This window comes from Schistocerca gregaria, chromosome 2 (assembly GCF_023897955.1).
Source record: "Schistocerca gregaria isolate iqSchGreg1 chromosome 2, iqSchGreg1.2, whole genome shotgun sequence".
NCBI lineage: Eukaryota > Metazoa > Arthropoda > Insecta > Orthoptera > Acrididae > Schistocerca > Schistocerca gregaria.
Genome location: NC_064921.1, coordinates 439900171 through 439923948, shown reverse-complemented (window position 1 = coordinate 439923948; position 23778 = coordinate 439900171). Strand labels below are relative to the sequence as shown.

At 43.7% G+C, this 23778-nt stretch overlaps 1 protein-coding gene across 1 annotated transcript in view; it reads right to left on the bottom strand.

The window, feature by feature from the left end:
- The window catches only part of LOC126335829 (sialin-like), a 252531-nt gene that overhangs the window by 39220 nt on the left and 189533 nt on the right, over window positions 1-23778 (bottom strand). The window contains exons 10-11 of the mRNA XM_049999295.1: window positions 20729-20861; window positions 9699-9854 (exon numbers count right to left, since the gene is read on the bottom strand). Coding sequence (XP_049855252.1) covers window positions 9699-9854; window positions 20729-20861 — 289 coding nt within the window. The remainder of the gene's footprint in view (window positions 1-9698; window positions 9855-20728; window positions 20862-23778) is intronic.

The following is a 23778-nucleotide window of genomic DNA, read 5'->3' as shown; positions in this document are numbered from 1 at the left end:
ATTATTTTTAAAAAAAATACTACCTTTCCTTTAATGAAAAAGTTATCGAAAAGAATTACTGATGGTTAACACAAACTCAGTACATTCCTGGTCGCTGTACATAACAGTAGCACTGCATCAATAGCAAGTGCGCCAAGAGCAATAAAACTTCAGTTTTCTTTTCCATTTTTTATTAAAATTTAATTTCAGGTTAAAATTTCACTATCAGAACTGGCGGCCTGGCAGATTACGGTAAGTGAGCATTGTTCTCGTCGGGTTTGGCTGAGAATGTCTGCTGTTACGATCGCTGAACGGAATCCAAAACGCAGAGTGCGTAATGTAAGCTGTGCAACTGCATATGAGAAATGTCGCGTTGCAAGGGAGGAGAGCGTCACGGATATGATACAAGAGATGGGATGGCAGTCATTAAAAGAAAGACGTTTTTCGTTGCGGCGTGATTTTTTCACAAAATGTTAATCATCAGCTTTCTTCTGCGAATGCCAAAATATTTGTTTGACCCCGACTTACATAGGGAGAATTGACTATCTTAATAAAATAAGAGAATTGAGAGGTCTCGCCGCAAAATTTAAGTGTTCATTTTTCCTATTTGCTTTTTGGAAGTGGAACGATCACTAAATTGTTTGAAAGTCATATTTCTTCCTAACACTTGCAGGTAAATTGCTGAATAGTGATGTAGATATGGAATGACGAGACAGAGAGGTTTACAGAAACGAATGTCTGGGCCATTTCGCGGAACTTGATGTTGGTACGTTTCTCATACTAAATCGTTACGCGTCACGTTTTTCCCTAATAAATGACTCACATTTTAATTTTACAGATGATAATTAAAATAATAAATCAGTCAGCAGAAAGAAGAGTCTGTAACGATGCAAGGCACTGCCTATCAGAACAGACATAGGTAATGGCCAACAAAAAATGGATCTGAGCACTGTGGGACTTAACATCTGAGGTCATCAGTCCCCTAGAACTTAGAACTACTTAAACCTAACTAACCTAAGGACAGCACACACATCCATGCCCGAGGCAGGATTCGAACCTTCGACCGTAGCGATCGTTCGGTTTCACACTGTAGCGCCTAGAACCGCTCGGCCACCCCGGCCGGCTAATGGCCAACAAACTGAACTTAGACGTTACATTGCATTATACACATATCACTCTTGGACAAAATAACAAGGTACGGAACAGCAGTAAGCGGACGAAAGCAAGCAATAATTTTTCCAAATCTCAGTGTACAAGCGACATAGAACTACTGACAATAACAGAGACCTGCGTAATATACACAGTTTCAGATGCGTGTTAGGTAATTACCCTACCTGACTGACAAGACCGATGGCAGGTGATTCATCAATAGCTGCATTAATTATTCTTGACAGTCAGTTAAGCGCATGCAAAAGAGATAATCAGCTAAATGAAGCAGGTTGCTAAACGCTAAGTCTAGTCTATTCTGTAACGTAACGTAGTACCACTACAAAAAGATAACTTCCTACACTCAGACAGATAGCCGCTGAAGATTACAGAGGTAAATGTTCAGTAGTTAAAATAATTCAGATATGAAGAAATCTACTGGCGGTGGCAGAAATTGGTTTTTGGGGGAAGGGGAGATGCACTCATCCCAGCTACCTCTCTTAAAACTTTTACAGATGAGAATTATACGAGGGTTTGAACTTTACTAGTCGCAACTATTTGTTTACAGCTCGTACAGAATAGATAAATGTTTCAAAGCTTTACTGACCTTCAAAGTAGTCACCAGCATTGTGTATAAACAGTTGCCAGCGATGTGGAAGTCGTAGGACACTCTTTAACAGTGCCAGTTGTGTTGGCAGTTCGAGTGGCGCCGTCTATAGCCCGACGAATTTGTAGCAGTTCTGAAGCCGTCAAGTGTTTCCTTCAGTTTAGAGATCGAGATGAACTCACGAGGGCTTAGTCAGGGAGGTGCAGTAAGTGGTATAGAGCAACCCCATCAGTCAAACACATCAGTAACAGCTTTGCTTAAGCGTTGTCCTGCAAAATGATGATCAGGTCCTGTAGAAATTGTTATCACTTCTGTCTCTAAGCTGGTCGTAGGCTGTGTTCCAAAAATGAACAGCAGAGAGACAGAAGTGATGACACTTTTTGTAGGACCTGACCAACATTGTGCAGGACAATGCTCAAGCACGTACAGTGCAAGCTGTTACTGATTTGTTTGACTGATGGGGCTGCTAAGTGCCATACCACCTACTGCACTCCCCCCCCCCCCCCCCTGTCGAAAGCCATCGCGAGTTCAACTCGATTTCTAAACTGAAGGAAGCACGTCACAGCATTCGCTTCAGAACTGCTACAAATTCATGGGGAAATAGACCGCGGCGCTCGAACTGCCAACACAACTGGCACTGCTAAGACTATCCGACGACTTCCACATAGCTGACAAAGGGTTATACACAATGCTGGTGACTACTCTGAAGGTCAGTAAAACTTTGAAACACGTATCTACTTTGTACGAGCTGTAAATACATATTTGCCACTATTTAAGTTCCAATTCAGCAATAAAAGAAGGGTAATAGCAATGAGTTACAAAGAAAACTAAATTAGTTGCAGGAAACGGAGTGTTAAAATAATAAATGTTAGTAGTTTAGAAGAAAATAATGGAAAGATAGGAAAGAGATTATCTGCAAATTTTCTTTTAGAGTTAAAACAAAATGTAACATATAAATTCTGGTTCATGTTGTTGCTATTCCTGGTGGAAGGACCTCGGCAGAAACGTCGAATCTATCTCACCTGAAGTTGCATACAAAAATATGTCTTCTTATTTTGCTATGCGAAATATATCATGAGTGACTCTGTGTGTATTTGTTTCGGCTATCTAAGAAGTAGACTACTTATTACATCTTTTAAGTGCTTCTGTAGGGCATGCCCATTGCACTATTTGTGTTAGTATATCTACACGTAGTTCTATATGTTTGTATATGTGCTTTTACCTTGTATGTTTATGCGCTTGTTGCTGTTTCCCCTGACTAGTGCCACAGGCGTGAGGGAAGCCTCGGAACTTAAACTCACCACCCCATATGGTGTATTCCTTAGATGTAATGAGTGTCTCTTTGCTTATACTAGTAATTTTCCTTTGCATTCTTTTTCAAGAGCAGCTTAGGTACACGAACCAGTCGCATGCTATGTCTGCTTTCCTTATAATTTTCTTATTTATCTACTTTAGGTGTCGTACACCTTGTGAGTGGCGCAGTGGTTGGCACACTGGACTCGTATTCGGAAGGGCGACAGTTCAACCCCGCGTCCGGCCATCCTCATTTAGGTTTTCCGTGACTTCCCTAAATCGCTTCAAGCAAATGCCGGGATGGTTCCTTTGACAGGGCACGGCCGACTTCCTTCTCCGTCCTACCCGAACCCGATGAGACCTATGACTTCCCAGTTTGGTCTCCTCCCCCAAATCAATCCAATCCAGCCCAACTCCATGTGTTATGAGTATGTATCAAATGTTGTGTTTGTCATTTTCTGTATCTGTATCTACATCAGTGTCTGTGGCTGTGTCTCGACATTGTGGTCGTCTGATAGTTTCAGATCTGAAGTATGGGTTTCCATGTTTGTATACGTCATGCAGTGTTCTTGAAACCTTGTCAGAGATATTGCCTAGAGTACATCATTTGTCTATGTCTTTGATATCACTATATTCTGCCTCATGTCGTACGGGTGTAAGTGTGTTGCAGTCCAATGCCGCGTGTTCGGGAGACCCATATGCCTCACATGTGCATGTCCAGCCCTGGATATGGTCCACGCGGTTCAAATGTGCTGCGTAAGGGCCGTGGCGCATCAAACAGTGAACCATGCAGCAGCTTGGATCCGCATGCTTCAGCTTCAGCCGTTCCCGTGTACTGGAGAAGGAAAAAACGCGAAGGGCTTTGTCGGTAGTTCACCTGTCCCGTTGCCATATGTTAGGGCGCTAGCTGTTTAACTGACACGTGTATGTGATATTTCCCTCTGTTATTTCTCGAACATTGTCTTGCCACCCCTCTTTAGCTAGTATGCCGCTTCTATGTGGCAAATAGCGACGTCAATGAGGCAAGTCCCCAGAACCACCAAAGGCTTTTATTGATGTGGTGCCAAAAGCACCCTACATTCTCAGTAGTATGGTCATCTGGCCTCTGCTCTCTTTGTTTCTATAGATCACAAGACACACAGTGCGCCTATGCACTTTCTGCAAAGCATACTATGGCTTCATAGAGAGCTGTGTGATAGTTTAGTAGCGTCCTCAAACGTAGTCTGTATTGTGTGACTTTAGCCTTGCAAGCTAGTGCGTTAGTTTCGTCACTTCGTCAACTGTCAGTCTGATATGCACACTGAAAGTAAGTCGTTCGTTACGTATTCCGAAATATCGCCTTATTTGTTTAATTTTTATTTTAACGCTATCCAGTTTAATAATTGTGTTCCGTTTCAGTGCCCCTTTGAGTAACATATATTGTTCTGTATGCAGCTATTCTGAGTTTGTTGCGTCTACATCAATTTTTTATACTTATGAGAAGTTATGTAGTTTTGTTTTCTAGATGTATTGATGAGTTTGCTGATATAACAACTAATAAATCTTCTGAATAAGTGACTACCCCATTCATTCCGTCATCCGCATCCAAGCTGTTTAAGAGTGGCTCGACAGCAATGTCTCAAAATACTGGTACACAGGTTGAGCCTTGCGTGCATCCTTTCGGTATTTTCTTGACTAATTTCTGGTGGCAATAATCTAGTAAGCTGTTATACATACAGGGCAGTTGGTAATTGCATCTCCCTCAACCTAACGAACAACGCAGACCACCAAAAGTGTGATGTCGATTAAAGGTGCAACTGCATATTTATCGTTTATCGTTTGTATTGTTTCTAATGCGCGGTTGACTGCCTCAGCTATTGATCTTTTTGCCGAAAAACACCACTGATGTGGCCTTAGGCCAAAGAGCTGCCTGTGTGATGGTAGTCGATTACAATGAAGCCGCTCTTTTATGTTAGCCCCAATGTTCTTAGGAGGCAGACTCGTCTGTGTGTTTTGGGGTCGGTTGGGACACTGTCTTCTGACTTATTAACAATGTCCACGTTGTCTGTTTACCAAAAAGCAGGGAGTCTTACCTGTTGTAAGGCGTCATTTGGCATGTTCATCACAAACTGAGTGAACTGTGTGAAAGTTTTTCTAAGAGTTCCCGAAAGGATTTCGTGTGGGCTGAGCGCTTTTCTATTTCTTTTTTTTTTTTTAGTCTGTCTATCGCTAGTCCTACTTCACGGGCGAAAGGGATGGTAACACTAACACTTTCGTAAATATTGCTCATCTGGTCACTTTAAGGCCGCATGGTGGTGTTGATCGTGTGTTTCTTCGTCATCAGGAAGCAGCTAGCTGAGCAGAAACTCTGCCGAGCATCTCCAGCCCTGTGACGTCACACTGACTGCCTTTTTTAATGTTGACCGAAATGTTTGGGTCATCATTCTTTCTGTCTGTAACTTAAACGCCCCCCCCCCCCCCCATACGTTTTCCTCTATTTGTGTTGTAACAAAGTAGTCGCAATGGTTTTGTTTTGTTCTGTTTAGTTCTTTTTTGTATTTTTGTTTCACGTCACTGTACAGCTAAAGTCCGAGTTTTCGTTCTTTTGCTGTATTGGCTCTTTGGTAGTACCTTCTTTTATCATGTGAATCTTTCGTAGTCTTGTCAACTCTGCAGACCATGGTAGTTTATGTTCCGTCCGGCTTTTGCTCGTGGAATGGCTCCTGACTGCGCTCTCTCTCTTTCTTTTTTATTTTTTGGTAAGTCTGTTAGAACATGGGTGGTGCAGTCTATGTTACCTCGGATAGCGTGTAGTGGAAAACCTTCTCTGTGACTCTGATTTTCTGCCAATTTTCCCTACCTAGAATTAATCCCTGATGTTGTGAGGTCGTGGTGTGTGTGTCCATGTACGTGTCTGTATTCTGTTTCGACCAGTACTTCCCATGTGGTTAAGTGTGCCCGCATCTCGTGGTCGTGCGGTAGGGTTCTCGCTTCCCACGCACGGGTTTCCGGGTTCGATTCCCGGCGGGGTCAAGGATTTTCTCTGCCTCGTGATGGCTGGGTGTTGTGTGCTGTCCTTTGGTTAGTTAGGTTTAAGTAATTCTAAGTTCTAGGGGACTGATGACCATAGATGTTAAGTCCCATAGAGCTCAGAACCATTTGAACCTTTTTTTTTTAAGTGTGCTAGTGAGTTTTTGTTTGCTAGTCATACATTACTGACTACTCCAGCGTTGCTACAATATGTTGGTGCTTATACTTCCCTCGTAATACAAAGATGCTGCACTCATTTATGATGTCAACTACTACATGTTCTCTGGCCGGCCGCGGTGGTCTCGCGGTTCTAGGCGCGCAGTCCGGAACCGTGCGACTGCTACGATCGCAGGTTCGAATCCTGCCTCGGGCATGGATGTGTGTGATGTTCTTAGGTTAGTTAGGTTTAAGTAGTTCTTAGTTCTAGGGGACTGATGACCACAGCTGTTAAGTCCCATAGTGCCCAGAGCCATTTTTATTACATGTTCTCTAGTATTTGTTCTATCAGCATAGCAGAGCGTAGAGCGGACGTTAATGTCTGTGAGTATTAGTAGACTTCTACATACGGAAATTTTTGCATCTTCTCTGCTTAGGTCTGCAAACGGTTCGATGTCGTACGAATTCTGTGCGTGCACTGAAGTGTCGCGACCTTTTGGCTGTGGCTTTGTGCTACTAACAGTGCTGTGTAATGTTATCATGAAGGTCGTGTTTGTTACTGCTATTGCAGCCTTTGCGTGCTTTGCCCTTGTGACGGTCGACGGTCGTGTAATGTTTTGGCAGCCCTGTAATTTTTCCACCACGCATGTATTATTGCCGGAGACAGAGTATATCCGCTCCTGCTTCGTCCAGAAACCTACCAAGTTCGATGCCTACTAATGAAGTCCTGATACAGTTTAACTGTATAATCTTGAGAATGGAGATTTCGTGTTAGAGAAACACTGAAATGTAGTCTCCTTCGCGTTGAGGTATACGCGTCTGTGTGCTCTTACAAAGTAATTTTGGACATTCTCTTGAATCAAGCTCTCTCCCTTCCGTGTACATGTTACTCCCAAGAGATCGCAGAGTTCACGTTTGTCTATTGGGAGGTTTACATTTCGGGGAATCGTGAGACGTGTAACTAAGCTCAGTGCCGTTTGAAATCTATCTCTGTTCTCGAGCCTACAGAGACGTAGGTTTCTCAAATATAGGTTTTGCTTAGTGTCGCCATAATCAATTACACTGGTTTCGTCACGTCCATGTTTCTGATCTGCGTCTGGTGATACGTCCTGATGATTGTCCTTATTAGTTACCAGTGGGCCTGTAGAATCTATATCTGTTTATTTGTTTGAGATACTCTGCATCTGCTGATAACATACGTAACACAGATGGCTGCAAAATGGTTCAAATGGCTCTAAGCGCTATGGGAATTAACATATGAGGTCATCAGTCCCCTAGACTTAGAACTACTTACACCTAACCTAAGGACATCAAACACATCGATGCCCGAGGCAGGATTCGAACCTGCGACCGTAGCAGCAGCGCGGCTCCGGACTGAAGGGCCTAGAACCGCTCCGCCAAAGCGACCGGCACAAATGGCTTCAGATTGTCTTTGTTTGCATCGTTTGTATTTTTATGTATTTATATGTCTGTGTGGATCTCGTGGCTGCATGTGTGTTTGTGCCATCTACACTGCTGTTACCTTCGTTCCAGCTAACAGTTGCTGGCGTTTTATTAACCTTTGATTTGTTTGTATACTGCTCGCATGTTACTGATATGTCTATTACAGGTACCTGAATGTGTTGGATATTTGTAGATCCTCCGTAAGTAAAGCGAACTGGCTTTATGTGAGGTCTACATTTATATATGCTTATTATACTTTATTATTTATATATACTTAGAAGAAGTCAAAAGGCATAAGATTGCATGATCTGGCAGGCCATTCCTCGTTGCACGCAAAGGGATAATTTTTTGAAGAAACTTTTCATTCAGCACAGCAATCGTTTCACGAGATGTGTGACATTCCACACCATCTTTTTGAAACCAAAAATCATCATTTTCATCATTAAGAGGGAAAACCCGATCAGAAAGCACGTCTCTGTAACGGTCGCTGTTCTCATCATTATCAAAAGTGTACGAGCCGATTACTCTTCCTGCTCAGAGCCCACACCACACACTAGTGGGTTCTGGTTGCATCTCATCTTCCACAGTCACTCGCAGATTTTCGTTACCCCAAATTATGCTGTTCTGCTTATGGACGTACCCACTGAGATGGAAGTGTGTTTCATCTGAGAAAATTATTCTTTTTGTGAAGTTCTCGTTCTCCGATTGTCGAACCAAGACCCATTGAGCAAATTGATGTCTCTTTCCATGACCTGCAGGCTTCAGCTCTTGTGTAAGTTGGATCTTTAACGGATACATTTTCAGATCTTTTGAAAGGACTTCATGCAGTGAACTTGGTGATGAATATAATTCTTGAGCTCGTCAGCGAACTGATTTTCTGGGGCTTGCTATCACATAGTCACGCACGACACCAATGTTACCTTGCGTTCGAACAGAACGCGTCGTCCTGTCTTCTTAACGTTTGAAGCCGAACCCGTAGTCTCCAGCTTCCGGATCAAATTCCGAAATGATGGTCCGGTTGGACAAGCATTACGTCCGAGTGTCGCAAGCACTTCACGAATAGTTGCGGCGGGGTTTCACTGTTTTCATGATACCTTTTTATCATCTGAATATGTTGCTCAGTTCATCTGCTGCAAAAGGAAAATTAACATCAAACAATAATGCTCACCAGACAAAAGCTATCAGGCTACTAATGGGAAGGATCGCAGATAACAAAGGAAAAAACCACGGCTGCCAACGGTCATATGACAAAATGGCGCACAATTCAAATTCGCTCTTACTTGCCGGACACCCGTTGTTTAAGTAGAGTTGCGCTGTCCCCTCCTTTCCTTAATTGTAAGTATGCTTCTCCACCACGACTGTCATTAAGGGGGAAGCCGAGGCGAACTAATGGTGCAGTAGAAAACGAGACTGGCTTTAGGCAAAGGTTAGCATACCGAACTGGTCACAGGGATACTCGTTTTAAGCCACTGAATACAAGTCCATTATCTCGGAGGATGTTCTTCATAAACGGCTAAAAGATGAGTGTAAGGGTGGGGGATCGCTTGCGACAATGATTCTCTTTCTAGTCGGGGCAGCAATCCAGGTCGTTCTGGCATTTGTGTTTTATCTTTGCTTTCCCTCTTCTGGCCGCCCAGGGTGGCAGAGCGGTTATAGGCGCTACAGTCTGGAACCGCGCGACCGCTACGGCCGCAGATTCGCATCCTGCCTCGGGCATGGATGTGTGTGATGTCCTTAGGTTAGTTCGGTTTCAGTAGTTCTAAGTTCTAGGGGACTGATGACCAAAGTTGTTAAGTCCCATAGTGCTTTTTTTTTTTTTTAATATAGTGTGTCCCCACTGAGGTATATCAACAACACCTGTTGGCAGCTGAGGGTTTCGATTAATAATCATTTCTTCCTCATATGTTGCAAGATTGCGCTTGCTGGCTATCTTACATCAGATCATTACGTAGATGGTTTCGTTAGTAATGAACATGCGACCCTGGTCAGAAATTCAGTTCGCTTTACATCCGCTTCAGGCAGCAGCGGTGGGCGCCCCCCGTGGTGGCACCTGGTGGGTACATACCGCAGTAGCTGGGGCTGAGGTCTATCTGGGCGGCAAGGGGCCCCGTGGAGATAGCGCCGCTGACGGCGACGGCGGCCGTGATGCAGGCGGCGGCGGCCACGCCACTGCAGCCGGAGCAAGCCACGCCCACCAGCAGCGCCCCCTGCGCCAGCAGGTCTGCAACAACAGCAGCGCTGCTGCTAGTCAGCTGCCGAGGGGGGCGAAGCAGTGCTCCAGACTGCCGTCCGGCTCTCGTCAGTTACGAGGGCGTGCTGAAAAGTCATGTCTTCGAACTGTTTATTATGTTCTCAACATCAGGTGAGGTACTGCATGTCATGCATGTTATTCAGTCGACTTACCCGTTTCCCTGACGCAAGTTGCAACCCTTTGCCGCAATACGGCTTCGAATTGCAGAGTGTTTCATGGCGGTGCGTGACGTAACTATGTTGGGTGATTGTTTCTGCTGTTTACTAATACACATTGATAACCTTGCACTAACTGAGAGTCGGAAAGAATTACAGGACGTACTGAACGGAATGAACAGTGTAATGAGCACAGAATATGGACTGAGGCGAAAATAATGAGGAGAAGAAGAAATCACACAAGCGGTAAACTTAACATCAAATTTGGTATCACTGTAATGGACGAAGTGGAGGAATTTTGCTTCTTTGGAAGCAAAACAGCCCATGACGAACGAAGCAAGGAGCATTTAAGGAGCAGACTAGCCCAGACAAAGGACAAAGAGGACATTCTCGGCCAAGATAAGTCTATTGTTGACAAAAAAACGGCATTTATTTGAGGAAGACATTTCTGAGAACGTACATCTGGGGGACACTATTTTATGAAGGTGAATCGTCTGTTTGATAAACCGAAAAAGACGAGTTTTTATATTGTCTTCCGCAGCTCTGATAAATATTAGCAACGTCATACAGGGACTGGACAAATATGTGGAAATACCACAACCAGAAAGCATTACCGTGCCTAACACGGCATAGGAAACATTTTGAGACTCAAAACAACTTCCATTCGTCTCGGAAGGGATAAATGAAAGTCCTGTATGGTTTTTCCTGCAAAAGAGCGGCACGTTCTGGTAACAATGATGAAGTTGGATGGTGACCACGCGCCATTCTCTCCAAAGTAGACCACAAAGGGACAATAATACGGAGATCTGGTGACCATGGCGCCAATGAGAGATGCGGCAGTTCTTCATCGTGCTTACGAAGCCAGTCCTGGACCAAACCAGTTCTGTGAACAGGGGTCCTGCAGCCTTGGAACACACCATCGCCATTGGGGTAACAAACTTTGTAACACGGCACCAACCTCATGAGCCAAAAAGGTCACATAATCTTTGGCAGTAATGCAACCTTGCAAAATAGCCTTGGGGCCCATAGAAAACCTCCTTATTGCTGTCCAGACCATCACCAAACACCCGGCATATTTAACTCTTGAAACAAAAACGCGGCCAGAAGTCTTAAACAATGTGAAACGAGTCTTCCCGATATTGCTCCACGTCCATGTTTTATGCCTTCGTCACCACGTTTACCCGTTGCGGGCATTTGTATAGTTGATGACTGGTTCTGGAATATCAACTTGCCCTGAAATTTCCTGCCTTCGGAGCTCCGTTCGTACTGTTTTGGTGCTAAGAGGTCTCACGAGTCCGACATTCAGTACTGCAGTGACTTTTGCAGCTGTCGTCCTCTTATTTTTCATCAAAATGACCGTCTGTCACGATCATTGAACACGCACTTTCGTCTGCGCTGTGGCTTATCAGATATCGTTTGTCTGCTTTTCGTGTGTGCGGTATAAATCCTCGACATGGTGCCTAAACGCCAAATAGTCCGTCTCCCTTCGTTGCGGAATCACCGACCGAACGAGCAGCATCGATTTGGCCCGTTCGAGTTCCGACATGATGCACTCACAACCACACAGAAAACTGTTCTGACTATGACTAACGCTTACAAGGTGTTGAGAACGTTGTGCAGATGTCAACGGTGGCCAAACACAACAGCGTAACCTGCAGGCATCACTAGCGTCTGCATTTATGTTCAAGCACACATTTCTGGCGATGTTTCCGTACGAGGGCTATTTGGAAAGTAAGGTCCCATAGTTCGAGAAATGAAAACCACTGTGAAAAGTAAAAAAAAAAAAAATAATAATTTGCAGCAGTTAACTACACGTCTCTACTATTTCTCCAACTTAAACGTTAATTGTTGCGTTGTACCTACGAGTACTTTCCAATACCCTCGGCAGTGAAGCCAAGTGCGCCGCGCAAAATGGCCGCGCGGTTTCAGGCGCCCTGTCACGGATGGCGGGGCCCCTCCCGTCGGAGGTTCGAGTCCTCCCTCGGCATGGGTGTGTTTGTTGTCCTTAGCGTAAGTTAGTTTAAGTTAGATTAAGTAGTCTGTAAGCCTTGGGACCGATGACCTCAGCAGTTTGGTCCCATAGGAACTTACCACACAGTTCCAATTTCCTAGGCATCTTCACGTCCTCACTCAGTGGTCAAATCTGAAAAGAGCGACTTGACGAGACCAACGGGCGTGCTACAGACACTGCCCAACGCACCTGTACAAAGTTTTAACCGGCTTTTCACTGTCGTTTCCACTTCGCGCCCGACCGCACCTTACTTTCCGAATAGCCCTCGCATATTTTGTCCAACCCCTGTGCTGTAACATGTGAAGTTACTGAATAATTTTGGTACTTTATTTTAAAATCAGGGCACGCAGATTTACTGTATGATTAAATGATGATGGCGTCCTCTTGGGTAAAATATTCCGGAGGTAAAATAGTCCCCCATTCGGATCTCCGGGCGCGGACTACTCAAGAGGACGTTATCAAGAGAAAGAAAAGTGGCGTTCTACGGATCCCTTCATCGGGAAGGTAGGTTAGAAAATCTAAAATGGGAAATGGATAGGTTAAATTTAGATATAGTGGGAATTAGTGAAGTTCGGTGGCAGGAGGAACAGGACTTTTGGTCACGTGAATACAGGGTTATAAACACAAAATCAAATAGGGTTAAAGCAGGAGTAGGTTTAATAATGAATAAAAAATAGGAGTGCGGGTAAGCTACTACAAACAGCATAGTGAATGCATTATTGTGGCCAAGATAGACACAATGCCCACGCCTACTACAGGTAGAAGAAAATTTATTAGTCATGGGTGACTGGAATTCGATAGTGGAAAAGTGAGAGAAGGAAACATAGTAGGTGAATATGGATTGAGGGTAAGAAATTAAAGAGGAAGCCGCCTGGTAGAATTGTGCACACAGCATAACTTAATCATAGCTAACACTTGGTTCAAGAATAATGAAAGAAGGTTGTATACATGCAAGAAGCCTGGAGATACCACAAGGTATCAGATAGATTATATAATGGTAAGACAGGGATTTAGGAACCATGTTTTAAATTGTAATACATTTCCAGTGCAGATGTGGCCTCTGACCACAATCTATTTGTTAAGAACTGTAGATTAAAACTGAAGAAAATGCAAAAAGGTGGGAATTTAAGGAGATGGGACCTGGATAAACTGAAAGAACCAGAGGTTGTACAGAGTTTCAGGTAGAGCATAAGGGAACAACTGACAGGAATGGGGGAGAGAAATACAGTAGAAGAAGAATGGGTAGCTTTGAGGGATGACGTAGTGAAGGCAGCAGAGGATCAAGTAGGTAAAAAGACGAGGACTAGTAGAAATCCTTGGGTAACAGAAGAAATACTGAATTTAATTGATGAAATGAGAAAATATAAAAATGCAGTAAATGAAGCAGGCAAAAAGGAATACAAACGCCTCAAAAATGAGATCGACAGGAAATACAAAATGGCTAAGCAGGGATGGCTAGAGGACAAATGTAGAGATATAGAGGCTTATCTCACTAGGGGTAAGATAGATACTGCCTACAGGAAAATTAAAGAGACCTTTGGAGAAAAGAGAACCAATTGTTGAATATCAAGAGCTCAGATGGAAACCCAGTTCTAAGGAAAGAAGGGAAAGCATAAAGATGGAAGGAGTATATAGAGGGTCTATTCAGGTGCGATGTTCTTGAGGACAATATTATGGAAATGGAAGAGGATGTAGATGAAGATGAAATGGGGGATACGATACTGCGTGAAGAGTTTGACAGAGCACTGAAAGACCTGAGTCGAAACAAGGCCACCGGAGTAGACAACATTCCATTAGAACCACTGACAGCCTAGGGAGAGCCAGTCCTGACACAACTCTACCACCTGGTGAGCATGAGGTATGAGACAGGCGAAATACCCTCAGATTTCAAGAAGAATGTAATAATTCCAATCCCAAAGATAGCAGGTGTTAATAGTCGTGAAAATTACCGAACTATCAGTTTAATAAGTCACAGCTGCAAAATACTAACGCGAATTCTTTACAGAACGTTGGAAAAACTGATAGAAGCTGACTTCGGGGAGGATCAGTTTGGATTCCGTAGAAATGTTGGGACACATGAGGCAATACTGACCCTACGACTTATCTTACAAGAAAGATTAAGGAAAGGAAAACCTACGTTTCTAGCATTTGTAGACTTAGAGAAAGTTTCGACAATGTTCACTGGAACACTCTCTTTCAAATTCTAAAGGTGTCAGGGGTAAAATACAGTGAGCGAAAGGCTATTTACAATTTGTACAGAAACCATGTGGCAGTTATAAGAGTCGAGGGACATGAAAGGGAAGCAGTAGTTGGGAAGGGAGTGAGACAGGGTTGTAGCTTCTCTCCAATGTTATTCAGTCTGTAAATTGAGCAAGCTGTAAAGGAAACAAAAGAAAAATTCGGAGCAGGGATTAAAATCCATGGAGAAGAAATAAAAACTTTGAGGTTCGCCGATGACATTGTAGTTCTGTCAGAGACAACAAAGGACTTGGAAGAGCAGTTGAACGGAATGGACAGTGTCTTGAAAGGAGGGTATAAGACGAACATCAACAAAAGCAAAACAAGGATAATGGAATTTAGTCGAATTACATTGGGCGATACTGCGGAATTAGATTACGATATGAGGCGTTCAAAGTAGTAAATGAGTTTTGCTATTTGGGGAGCAAAATAACTGATAATGGTCGAAGTAGAGAGGATATAAAATGTAGACAGGCAATGGCAAGAAAAGCGTTTCTGAAAAAGAGAAATTTGTTAACATCGAATATAGATTTAAGTGTAAGGCAGTCATTTCTGAAAGTATTTGTATGGAGTGTAGCCATGTATGGAAGTGAAACATGGAAGATAAGTAGTTTAGACAAGACGAGAATAGAAGCTTTCGAAATGTGGTGCTACAGAAGAATGCTGAAGATTAGATGGGTAGATCACATAACTAATGAGGAGGTATTGAATAGAATTGGGGAGAAGAGGAGATTTGTGGCACAACTTAACTAGAAGAAGGGATCGGTTGGTAGGACATGTTCTGAGGCATCAAGGGATCACCAATTTAGTATTGGAGGGCAGAGTGGAGGGTAAAAATCATATAGGGAGACCAAGAGATGAAGTAGATTCAGAAGAATATAGGTTGCAGTAGGTATTGGGAGATGAAGAAGCTTGCTCACGATAGACTACCATGGAGAGCTGCATCAAACCACTCTCAGGACTGAAGACCACAACAACAATAACACTTAAAATTAGCTTGACTTGTAGAACATGTCATTCCTACGCAAAAGAAAAGTATCGAAGCGTCTGGGATATCGTGGTACAGAATGGTCTCAAAATGAAATCAAAAGGTTATCCGTAGAATCGGCGAATTAGAAATGGAATACGGCAAAAACTCTGACTAGAAGAAGCGGTAGAATGATAGGACATGTGTTAAGACATCAGGCAATAACCTCCATGGTACTAGAGGGGACACAGAGGACAAACCCTGCTGGGTTTGACAAACATTGAATACTAGTATATCCAACAAATAGTCACGGACATGGACTGTAACTCCTACTGTGACCTGAAGACGTTGGCGTAGGAAGGGACTTTGTGGTTGTCGGCATCAAATTAGTCAGAAGAACCACGACCCTCACATAAAAGAAAAGTGAAAGAATCTTGCATCCTTCCAACGTCTGCAATAAATAATATGTTGTGTGACAAACTGCCTATTGGCTTCTGTCTCAGGTTCTTCGGCCGACGTTCATCTAATGAATTTTCTGACGTTTTGCCAGCACGAGTGGCTGGCATTGTCAAAGCTTCACCATTCATTGCCGGTGGTGAACTGTAATGGAGGGTGAAGCTTTGACAATGCCAGCCACTCGTGCTGGCGAAACGTCAGAAAAATCATTAGATGAACGTCGGCCGTAGAACCCGAGACAGAAGCCAATAGGCAGTTTGTCATCAAGTGGCCACGAAAGCCTTAACAATTTTGTAATATGCTGTGTAACTACAAATAGTTGGGAGAATAAACACGCCATAATTCCGCTTACACTGAACATAAATACATTATGTTATGTCATTTCATGGAGAGGTTGTTTATCCGCTTTGACCTCGGGACCTATGATGGTCAATTTTCTACAGGAAAGACGTACCTACTATGAACTGTCCACGGTGCTGAGAGTGCTTATCGAAATATAAATGTTTTAGTGAAAACTACATGTTGAAGATACCGATTCGTTTAAAACAAAATTTGTGAACTCAAGAGGCAGCTTAGTGCTTGTTTGTATCAATGACAGAAATAACTGAGGGAGGAGAAGGGAAGAACAGAAAGGAAAAGGACGGGATCGCTGCTGTCATCTGCATCGGAACATTAAGTGGAATCAGAGGCGACGAATGAGAATGTGTGCATGACCGGGATTCGAACCCGGGATTTCTTGCTTACTAGGCAGGAGCTAGGCCACCGTTAATAAATAGGGATACATAAATAATGAAGAGTAATCGGACCAGTAGAGTTGTCTGCGGCTAAATCTAATTATCTGAACATCTTAATTCCTGTTGGCACAGGAATAATTTTTGTCGCTGATGTGTAATATGCACGTAAGTTCAATAGTGGCGATTGGAGAGAGGGGAACACGTGCAGCCTGCAGCATAAAGTGCGTTTGTTCTGAACTTAACAATGGATAAAAAAGCAGTTTGTGCCTGTTTTGTTCACAAATTATAGGAGAGGGGTAAGTAAAATATACCGTCCTGTAACAAGACGGCAGAAATTCGAGTTACCTCAGACAACAAAAATCGAACCACCAACATTGCTGGTTGATAAACTGCCTATGTAGAGCCGCGATTTTATCCATTACGGATGTGTAACACTGCGACTGTGACGAATAAAGCTTATCAGAAATGACTGCAGCAAATCACTTATTTTTATGGCAGAAACAGCTATCGATTTCGAGTCAACAGCGATTCATCAACAGATGGTATACAGGCCTTAAAGTTCGTTTGTGGAAGTGAGGGGGTCGTGGTCTGGCGTTATTTGCAGCCGTGGACTTAACCTTGGTGCACAAGCCACTTTTAAAAACATACTGTACAGTGTTGTGTAATTACCATAACTGGAAAAAAACTATTTTTCCATTGTTACTTTTGCACCAAGATTGTACCCATGGGTGCAAATAGCTCTACACATCAATCTCCACAATGCTAGAAATATGGCACAGATGCAGAAACTGAAATAGTGCACGGGACCGAACATGGTGTTATATAGCAGAGAACCTCTACGTGTTCCTTCGTTGACCCAAAACCATAGTCAATTATGATTGCAGTAGGCATGGGATCATCAAGATTCGCGCACAGATCAATGGAATCGTGTCACCTGGTCGGACGAATCCCGTTTATTGTTAAACCAGGTCGATGGTCATGTCCAGATAAGTCGTCATTCAGGCGAATGGCTGCTTGAAACATGCAGTGCACCACTGACACAGGCCGATGGTAACAGTGTTCGGTTATGGTGGATATTCATCTGGGCTTCCACGGGACCTGGAGTAATCGAAGGCAGTATGACAGTAGTGGACTATGTGAACATTATTAGGGACCACATGTAACCCCTTATGCTTGATCCCTCCCCCAATAGCGATGGCGCCATCCAGCAGGATAACTGTTTGCCTCAGAAGGCCAGAGTCGTGCTGCAATGGTTTGAGGAGCATGATGGTGAAGTCACGTTGATGTCTTTGCCATCAGATTTGGCTTATCTAAATCTGATAAATCCCAAATGGGATGCTATCAGGTGCCAGCTGCCCATAAATTATGGAGCGTAGGCATGTGATGCGACAAACCTCTGGAAACCTATCAAGTACTTGTAAAATCCATGGCACGCAGAGCCACTGCGGAATTGCGTTCCAGAGGTGGACCAACAAGCTTTTAAGTAGGTGGTCGTCAGGATTTGGCTCGTCAGTGTAGGGGGGGATGATTCGTGAGAAATAATTTCTCGAATTTCCGCAGATGAATCATCGGTTGACTGCGGTCTTGATGGGGTTCCTGAATAGCACTGTTCCAGTGGTGCTGTTGGATGCTTGAAGTTTAGATATGTCTTCTGTTTTGATGAGAAGTCAGAACAGCAGGGAGCTGTTGATTTAACAACGTCATTTCTGTTTCTTTATCCAGTTTGGTAAAACGATAACACATATCTCTTGAAACGCTTCTATGAGTAGGCACCATGGTTAGCTTATGCCCTGCGGCTTAAAAAATTCTTTATACGGAAAAATGAAAATACTTACCATAAAGATATACTTTTTAAATAGTAAAAACTTAAAATGAGAACAAATGTTTTCTGTAATGTGTAAATGCACTAATGCATACGTAAAATTTAATAGTATAATATACGTGTAGTTATATCCACAGCGAGCTGAACTTGAATGGTGAGTTGACGAAAGATTCAAGTCGAACAGCGAGATGAATTCGTGAACGTACTAAGAATGCTATGAGCCGAATGTAGTGAGCGAACCAAGAATGATCAAGGCGACCACTGAGTTGCTCAACAAGAAGCCTGGAGCCATGAGTGGCTGCTGGGAGCCCCAATTAACCAAGACCACAGTAACTCGTTCGTCATCTAGATCCAAATCAGTGAGTGAGCCAAGAGTGCAATGACTCATGAGTCATCTGTGATCAACTAAATGCTGAGTCGGGAGTAGTAGGGGAGCCAAATACTTTCATTTAACAGAGCATCTGTCATGGTGAAGGGCCAAATGAGCCAACACAGCACATTCACCTCAGCTGTCGTTTCAAATCAAAAGCAGAAACAAGGGTGGAAAAGTGTTTTCTGCATTAATGCAGTGTCTAAGACCTTTCTGTTTTCTACTGTTTTCGTGCCTAACAAAAGCTGTTTACAACAGTAAGGTAAATAAACCCACACATAACCCTTTGAATGTACTGTATTTTCCTGCACCACAGTCTATGTCATGTTGACTAAAGAACTGCCACTCCTTTTTTCTGAGTCATTGATCACTCAATCCTTGAAGGGAATAAGTTCAGAACTAGATATCTGGTGCAGGCTTATGGTACAGGCTGCACAATTCGGTTTCCATGTTATTTGGTGAGGTATGTGTCACCCTCAAACACTGGGACACGAGAAAAGGGGTTTGATATCTCGGTGTCTGGAAAAAATATATAGTATATGAAAGAGGTCAGAGTCAGTGCGAGATCCTACTCAGAAAATACGGTGGGTTTGTTCCTGTCAAGAAGTTAGGACGTATTGTGGGCTGAGATGGGCAAGTAAAAAGCCTGAGTGCCCTACAGGTATAAAGACGTCAGCCAAGCATCGTGTGTACCATGATCAACAAGGAATTTCATGACGGTTCACACGAAAGGTAAAACAATAGTCCATCATCCATAGACACCGCTCTAGTACGTTACTTATGACGACTGTGGTTTACTAGTCAGTACACACAGACCAAGAGCGTGACAGGGTTGCTGACAGAGGGTAACTGACGTTTGACGCGACAGTGACTTTCCTCCAGCATCGTAAATCTCAGTGTTGACGGCACAATCACGCTCATCCGGTATCGAAAATCTCAGTGTGTTACGAATAACATCGCTACAAAGGATCAATCACAAAGCCAAGGGAAAGGTCGCACTGTGAGGGCGAATGTGATATAGTCCTGACAGTTTCTGAATGTTTTCTATAGAACCAGAAGCATGTAAATTGACCGTAAATTGTTGTTGCTACGATAATGAGGAAGACTCTTTGGGAATTATTTGAATGAAAACTGCAATCCGATGACAAACCGACGAGGTGTGCCCTCTTGTGTGTTTTACGGCTGTCGACAAATCGAAAAAGCTTTCTTTGTACCACTGAGATTCCCGAAGTGACATTTCAGTTACCTGAAAATGCCAGCGTGATGATTCTAGATACCCTGCATTTTTACTGAGATCGAAAACAACTGTCCAAAAGTGTCATACTGTTTCTAAACGTCGTGTATTGTCAATATGTTTTTGTTAGCTTAACAAGGGCAACATGCAACAAGTTAGTATACAAAGTACTTAAATCTCTTGCTGGATACGCTGTTCATACGATGTTCTTATCTAGAGGCAACTGTTGCACTCACTTGCGAGAAATAAACACTATGTAGTTATATCAGCTTTCATGAAATCTCAAAGCTCTCAATGATGACTGCCAAATTTTCACAACCAAAATGAAAACATTTCCGATGACTAACGTCCTTCATCTCACGTAAAATTATCTCAGACCTGCTTAGTACAGCGCAACAAATTGTGTAATTACTCTGGTTTAAGTCGAATATATTCTTATAATGTAGCACGGTTTTCAAAATATGCTGCTGGTATTTGAATGATGCATTTGATGGGTACTGATTTATGACAACATAGGCTAATGGAAATTAAGAGTGAATATAAAACTTAAAAAAGGATGCTGACCCCTTCCCAATGATAAATAACTACTTTAAGGCATACTCACATCGAGGATTTATCAGTTGGCTCTGTCAGTTCCTAGCAGTTTCTACCCGATATCCTAACCTAACAACACCAAAGAATAAACGACAACTGCACGCTTATGAATTGTACTCGTAAGATTTTGCATAACGTTTTGTCATATTACGTTAACACGATGTTCGAAAAGGAATTACGTTACTTACCATTTTGCAGGTAGAAGACTGACTGACAGAATACACAAAAATAAACAGCCACAAAAAAGACGAATGAGGACTTACACATAACGGTGGCAGACTTCCTGAGCTTAGTCCTGGATAAGAGGCCCCTCTTGAGCAGGCAATCGCCAACAGAGGACACGATCAGCGAGAATATCGTCCTGCAGATGTGTGGCAGCCCTGTCAGAAGACCGATCTGTGGAAAGTGAACACACGAAATGTGTCTACAAAAATGATAAAATTAATAGTGTAGTAAAGGCAGATGACTGACGTGTACTAACGTCTACGAACAAAGAATTAGCCACAAGATCAGGACGAACAGATTACTAAGCTGATGAAAATGATTTTATGTAAATTAATAACACGTTGTAGCGGACAGCTCTAAATTAGCCGAAGTAACTCTCATGGAGAATAAAACGGGTATGCCGAAGGTACTGTTCAAACATGGATTTGAAAATTTGAAGTTTATCTCTCACTTTTTTTTCAGCTCTATTTGAAACCTGTTGCAAATGGAACGTGTACACATATAAAAATATTTTTGCATCACCTCGGTTCCGAGAGTTTCGAAAGCTATACAGAAAATTGGGATAGAGATCAACATAAACATCATTTCCGCCCTTTTCATTGCTCATGGAAACCTCACATTGCATATTGTATCATCATACAGCGAGACATTGAGAGGTGGTGGTCCGGATCGCTGTAGACATGGTACCTGGAATATGCAGTTCAAAAATGGCTCTGAACACTATGGGACTTAACTTCTGAGGTCATCAGTCCCCTAGAACTTAGAACTACTTAAACCTAACTAACCTAAGGACATCACACACATCCATGCCCGAGGCAGGATTCGAACCTGGTTACAGACTGTAGCTCCTAGAACCGCTCGGCCACCCTGGCCGGCTAATATGCAGAAACACGTCCTGTTGCATTGATGCATGCCTGTATTCGTCGTGGCGTACTATCCACAAGTTCATCAAGGCACTGTTGGTCCAGATTGCTCACACTTCAACGGCGATTCTGCTTAGATTCCTCAGAGTGATTGGTGGGTCATGTCGTCCATAAACAGCCCTTCTCAATCTATCCCAGGTATGTTCGGCAGGGTTCATGTCTAGAGAACATGCTGGCCACTCTAGTCGAGCGATGTCGTTATCCTGAAGGAAGCCATTCACGAGATGTGCCCGATGGGGGCGCGAATTGTCATCCGTGAACACGACTGCCTCGCCAATATCCTGCCAATATGGTTGCACTATCGGTCGGAGGATGGTATCCACGTATCGTACAGCCGTTAGGGCGTCTTCCATGACCACCAGCGGAGTACGTCGGCCCCACATAATGACACCCCAAAACAGCAGGGAACCTCCACCTTGCTGCACTCGCTGGACAGTGTGTCTAAGGCGTTCAGCCTGACCGGGTTGCCTCCAAACACGTCTCTGACGATTGTCTGGTCGAAGGAACATACGACACTCATCGGTGAAGAGAACGTGATGCCAATCCTGAGCATGTTGCATGGTGTCGTGATTGCACAGATGGACCTCGCCATGGAAATCGGAAGTGAAGTTGCGCATCATGCAGCCTATTGCGCACAGTTTGAGTCGTAACACGACGTCCTGTGGCTGCACAAAAAGCATTATTCATTTTGGTGGCGTTGCTGTCAGTGTCCCTCTGAGCCATAATCCGTAGGCAGCCGTCATCCACTACAGTAGTAGCCCTTGGGCGGCCTGAGCGAGGCATGTTATCGACAGTTCCTGTCTCTCTGTATCTTTCCATGTACGAACAACACTACGAGACGCCTGGAGACTTCCCTTGTTGAGAGCCCTTCCTGGCACAAAGCAGCAATGCGGACGCGATCGAACCGCGGTATTGACCGTCTAGGCATAGTTGAACTACAGACAACACGAGCCTTGTACCTCCTTCCTGGTGGAATGACTGGAACTGATCGGCTGTCGGACCCCCTCCGTCTAATAGGTGCTGCTCATGCATCGTTGGTTACATCTCCGGGCGGGTTTAGTGACATCTCTGAACAGTCAAAGGGACTGTGTCTGTGATACAATATCCACAGTCAACATCTATCTTCACGATTTCTGGGAAACGGGGTGATGCAAAATTCTTTTTGATGTGTGTAGAATCCTGCATACTTATCTACAAAACGAAGATGAAGCACGCAAGAGAAGAGAATGCGGTGAAACGACGTTGGCCAATGGTGCGCTGCACCATGGCAAGAGCGGCCTCTACGAGAGGAGAATATAAGCGCCGCTGCTGCCAACTTCAGCCGCTCATATAGGCTCAGTATCCGGACAGTATTCGCACAGGCTTAGCAGAGAGTGCTACAAACAGTTATTAGTAATCCATATTCATTTTTATAGCGAATATTATTACTGTTTGCATGCTGCCCATCGCTTGTGACACCACTGTTATTTCAAAGTTAAGTATTGTCAATCTACTTCATTGAAATAAAAATACTAATGTTATTTTTTTGAATTGTTGTATAGTATTCCGAGAACGCAGTATCCCTTAGGTACCCTGTACGAGACGAGTGGGCATGACCCCATAGTGGTTTTAAGGTGAAAAAGATTTTCTGTGTACTGTTCATTGACTGAATACTGCAGGTCCATTTGAATTAGTCGTATTATTAACCATCCGGCCGGCGGATCTGTGTCGAGGTCCGGTGAACCGGCCAGTCTGTGGATGGTTTTTAGGCGGTTTTCCATCTGCCTCGGCGAATGCGGGCTGGTTCCCCTTATTCCGCCTCAGTTACACTACGTCGGCGATTGTTGCGCAAACAAGTTCTCCACGTACGCGCACACCACCATTACTCTACCACGCAAACATAGGGTTTACACTCGTTTGGTGTGAGACGTTCCCTGGGGGGGGGGGGGGGGGGGTCCACCGGGGGGCGAACCGCACGATAGCCCTGGGTTCGGTGTGGGGCGTCGGAGGGGTGAAGTGGAGAGCGGCAGTCGTCGTGGGGTTGTGGACCACTGCGGCTGCGGCGGGGACGAGGCCTCTCCGTCGTTTCTAGGTCCCCGGTTAACATACAATACAATACAATTATTAACTACGAACTGATAAAGTAGTAAATGCACAGTGATGGCAGAGCTACATTTCCGAGTAGC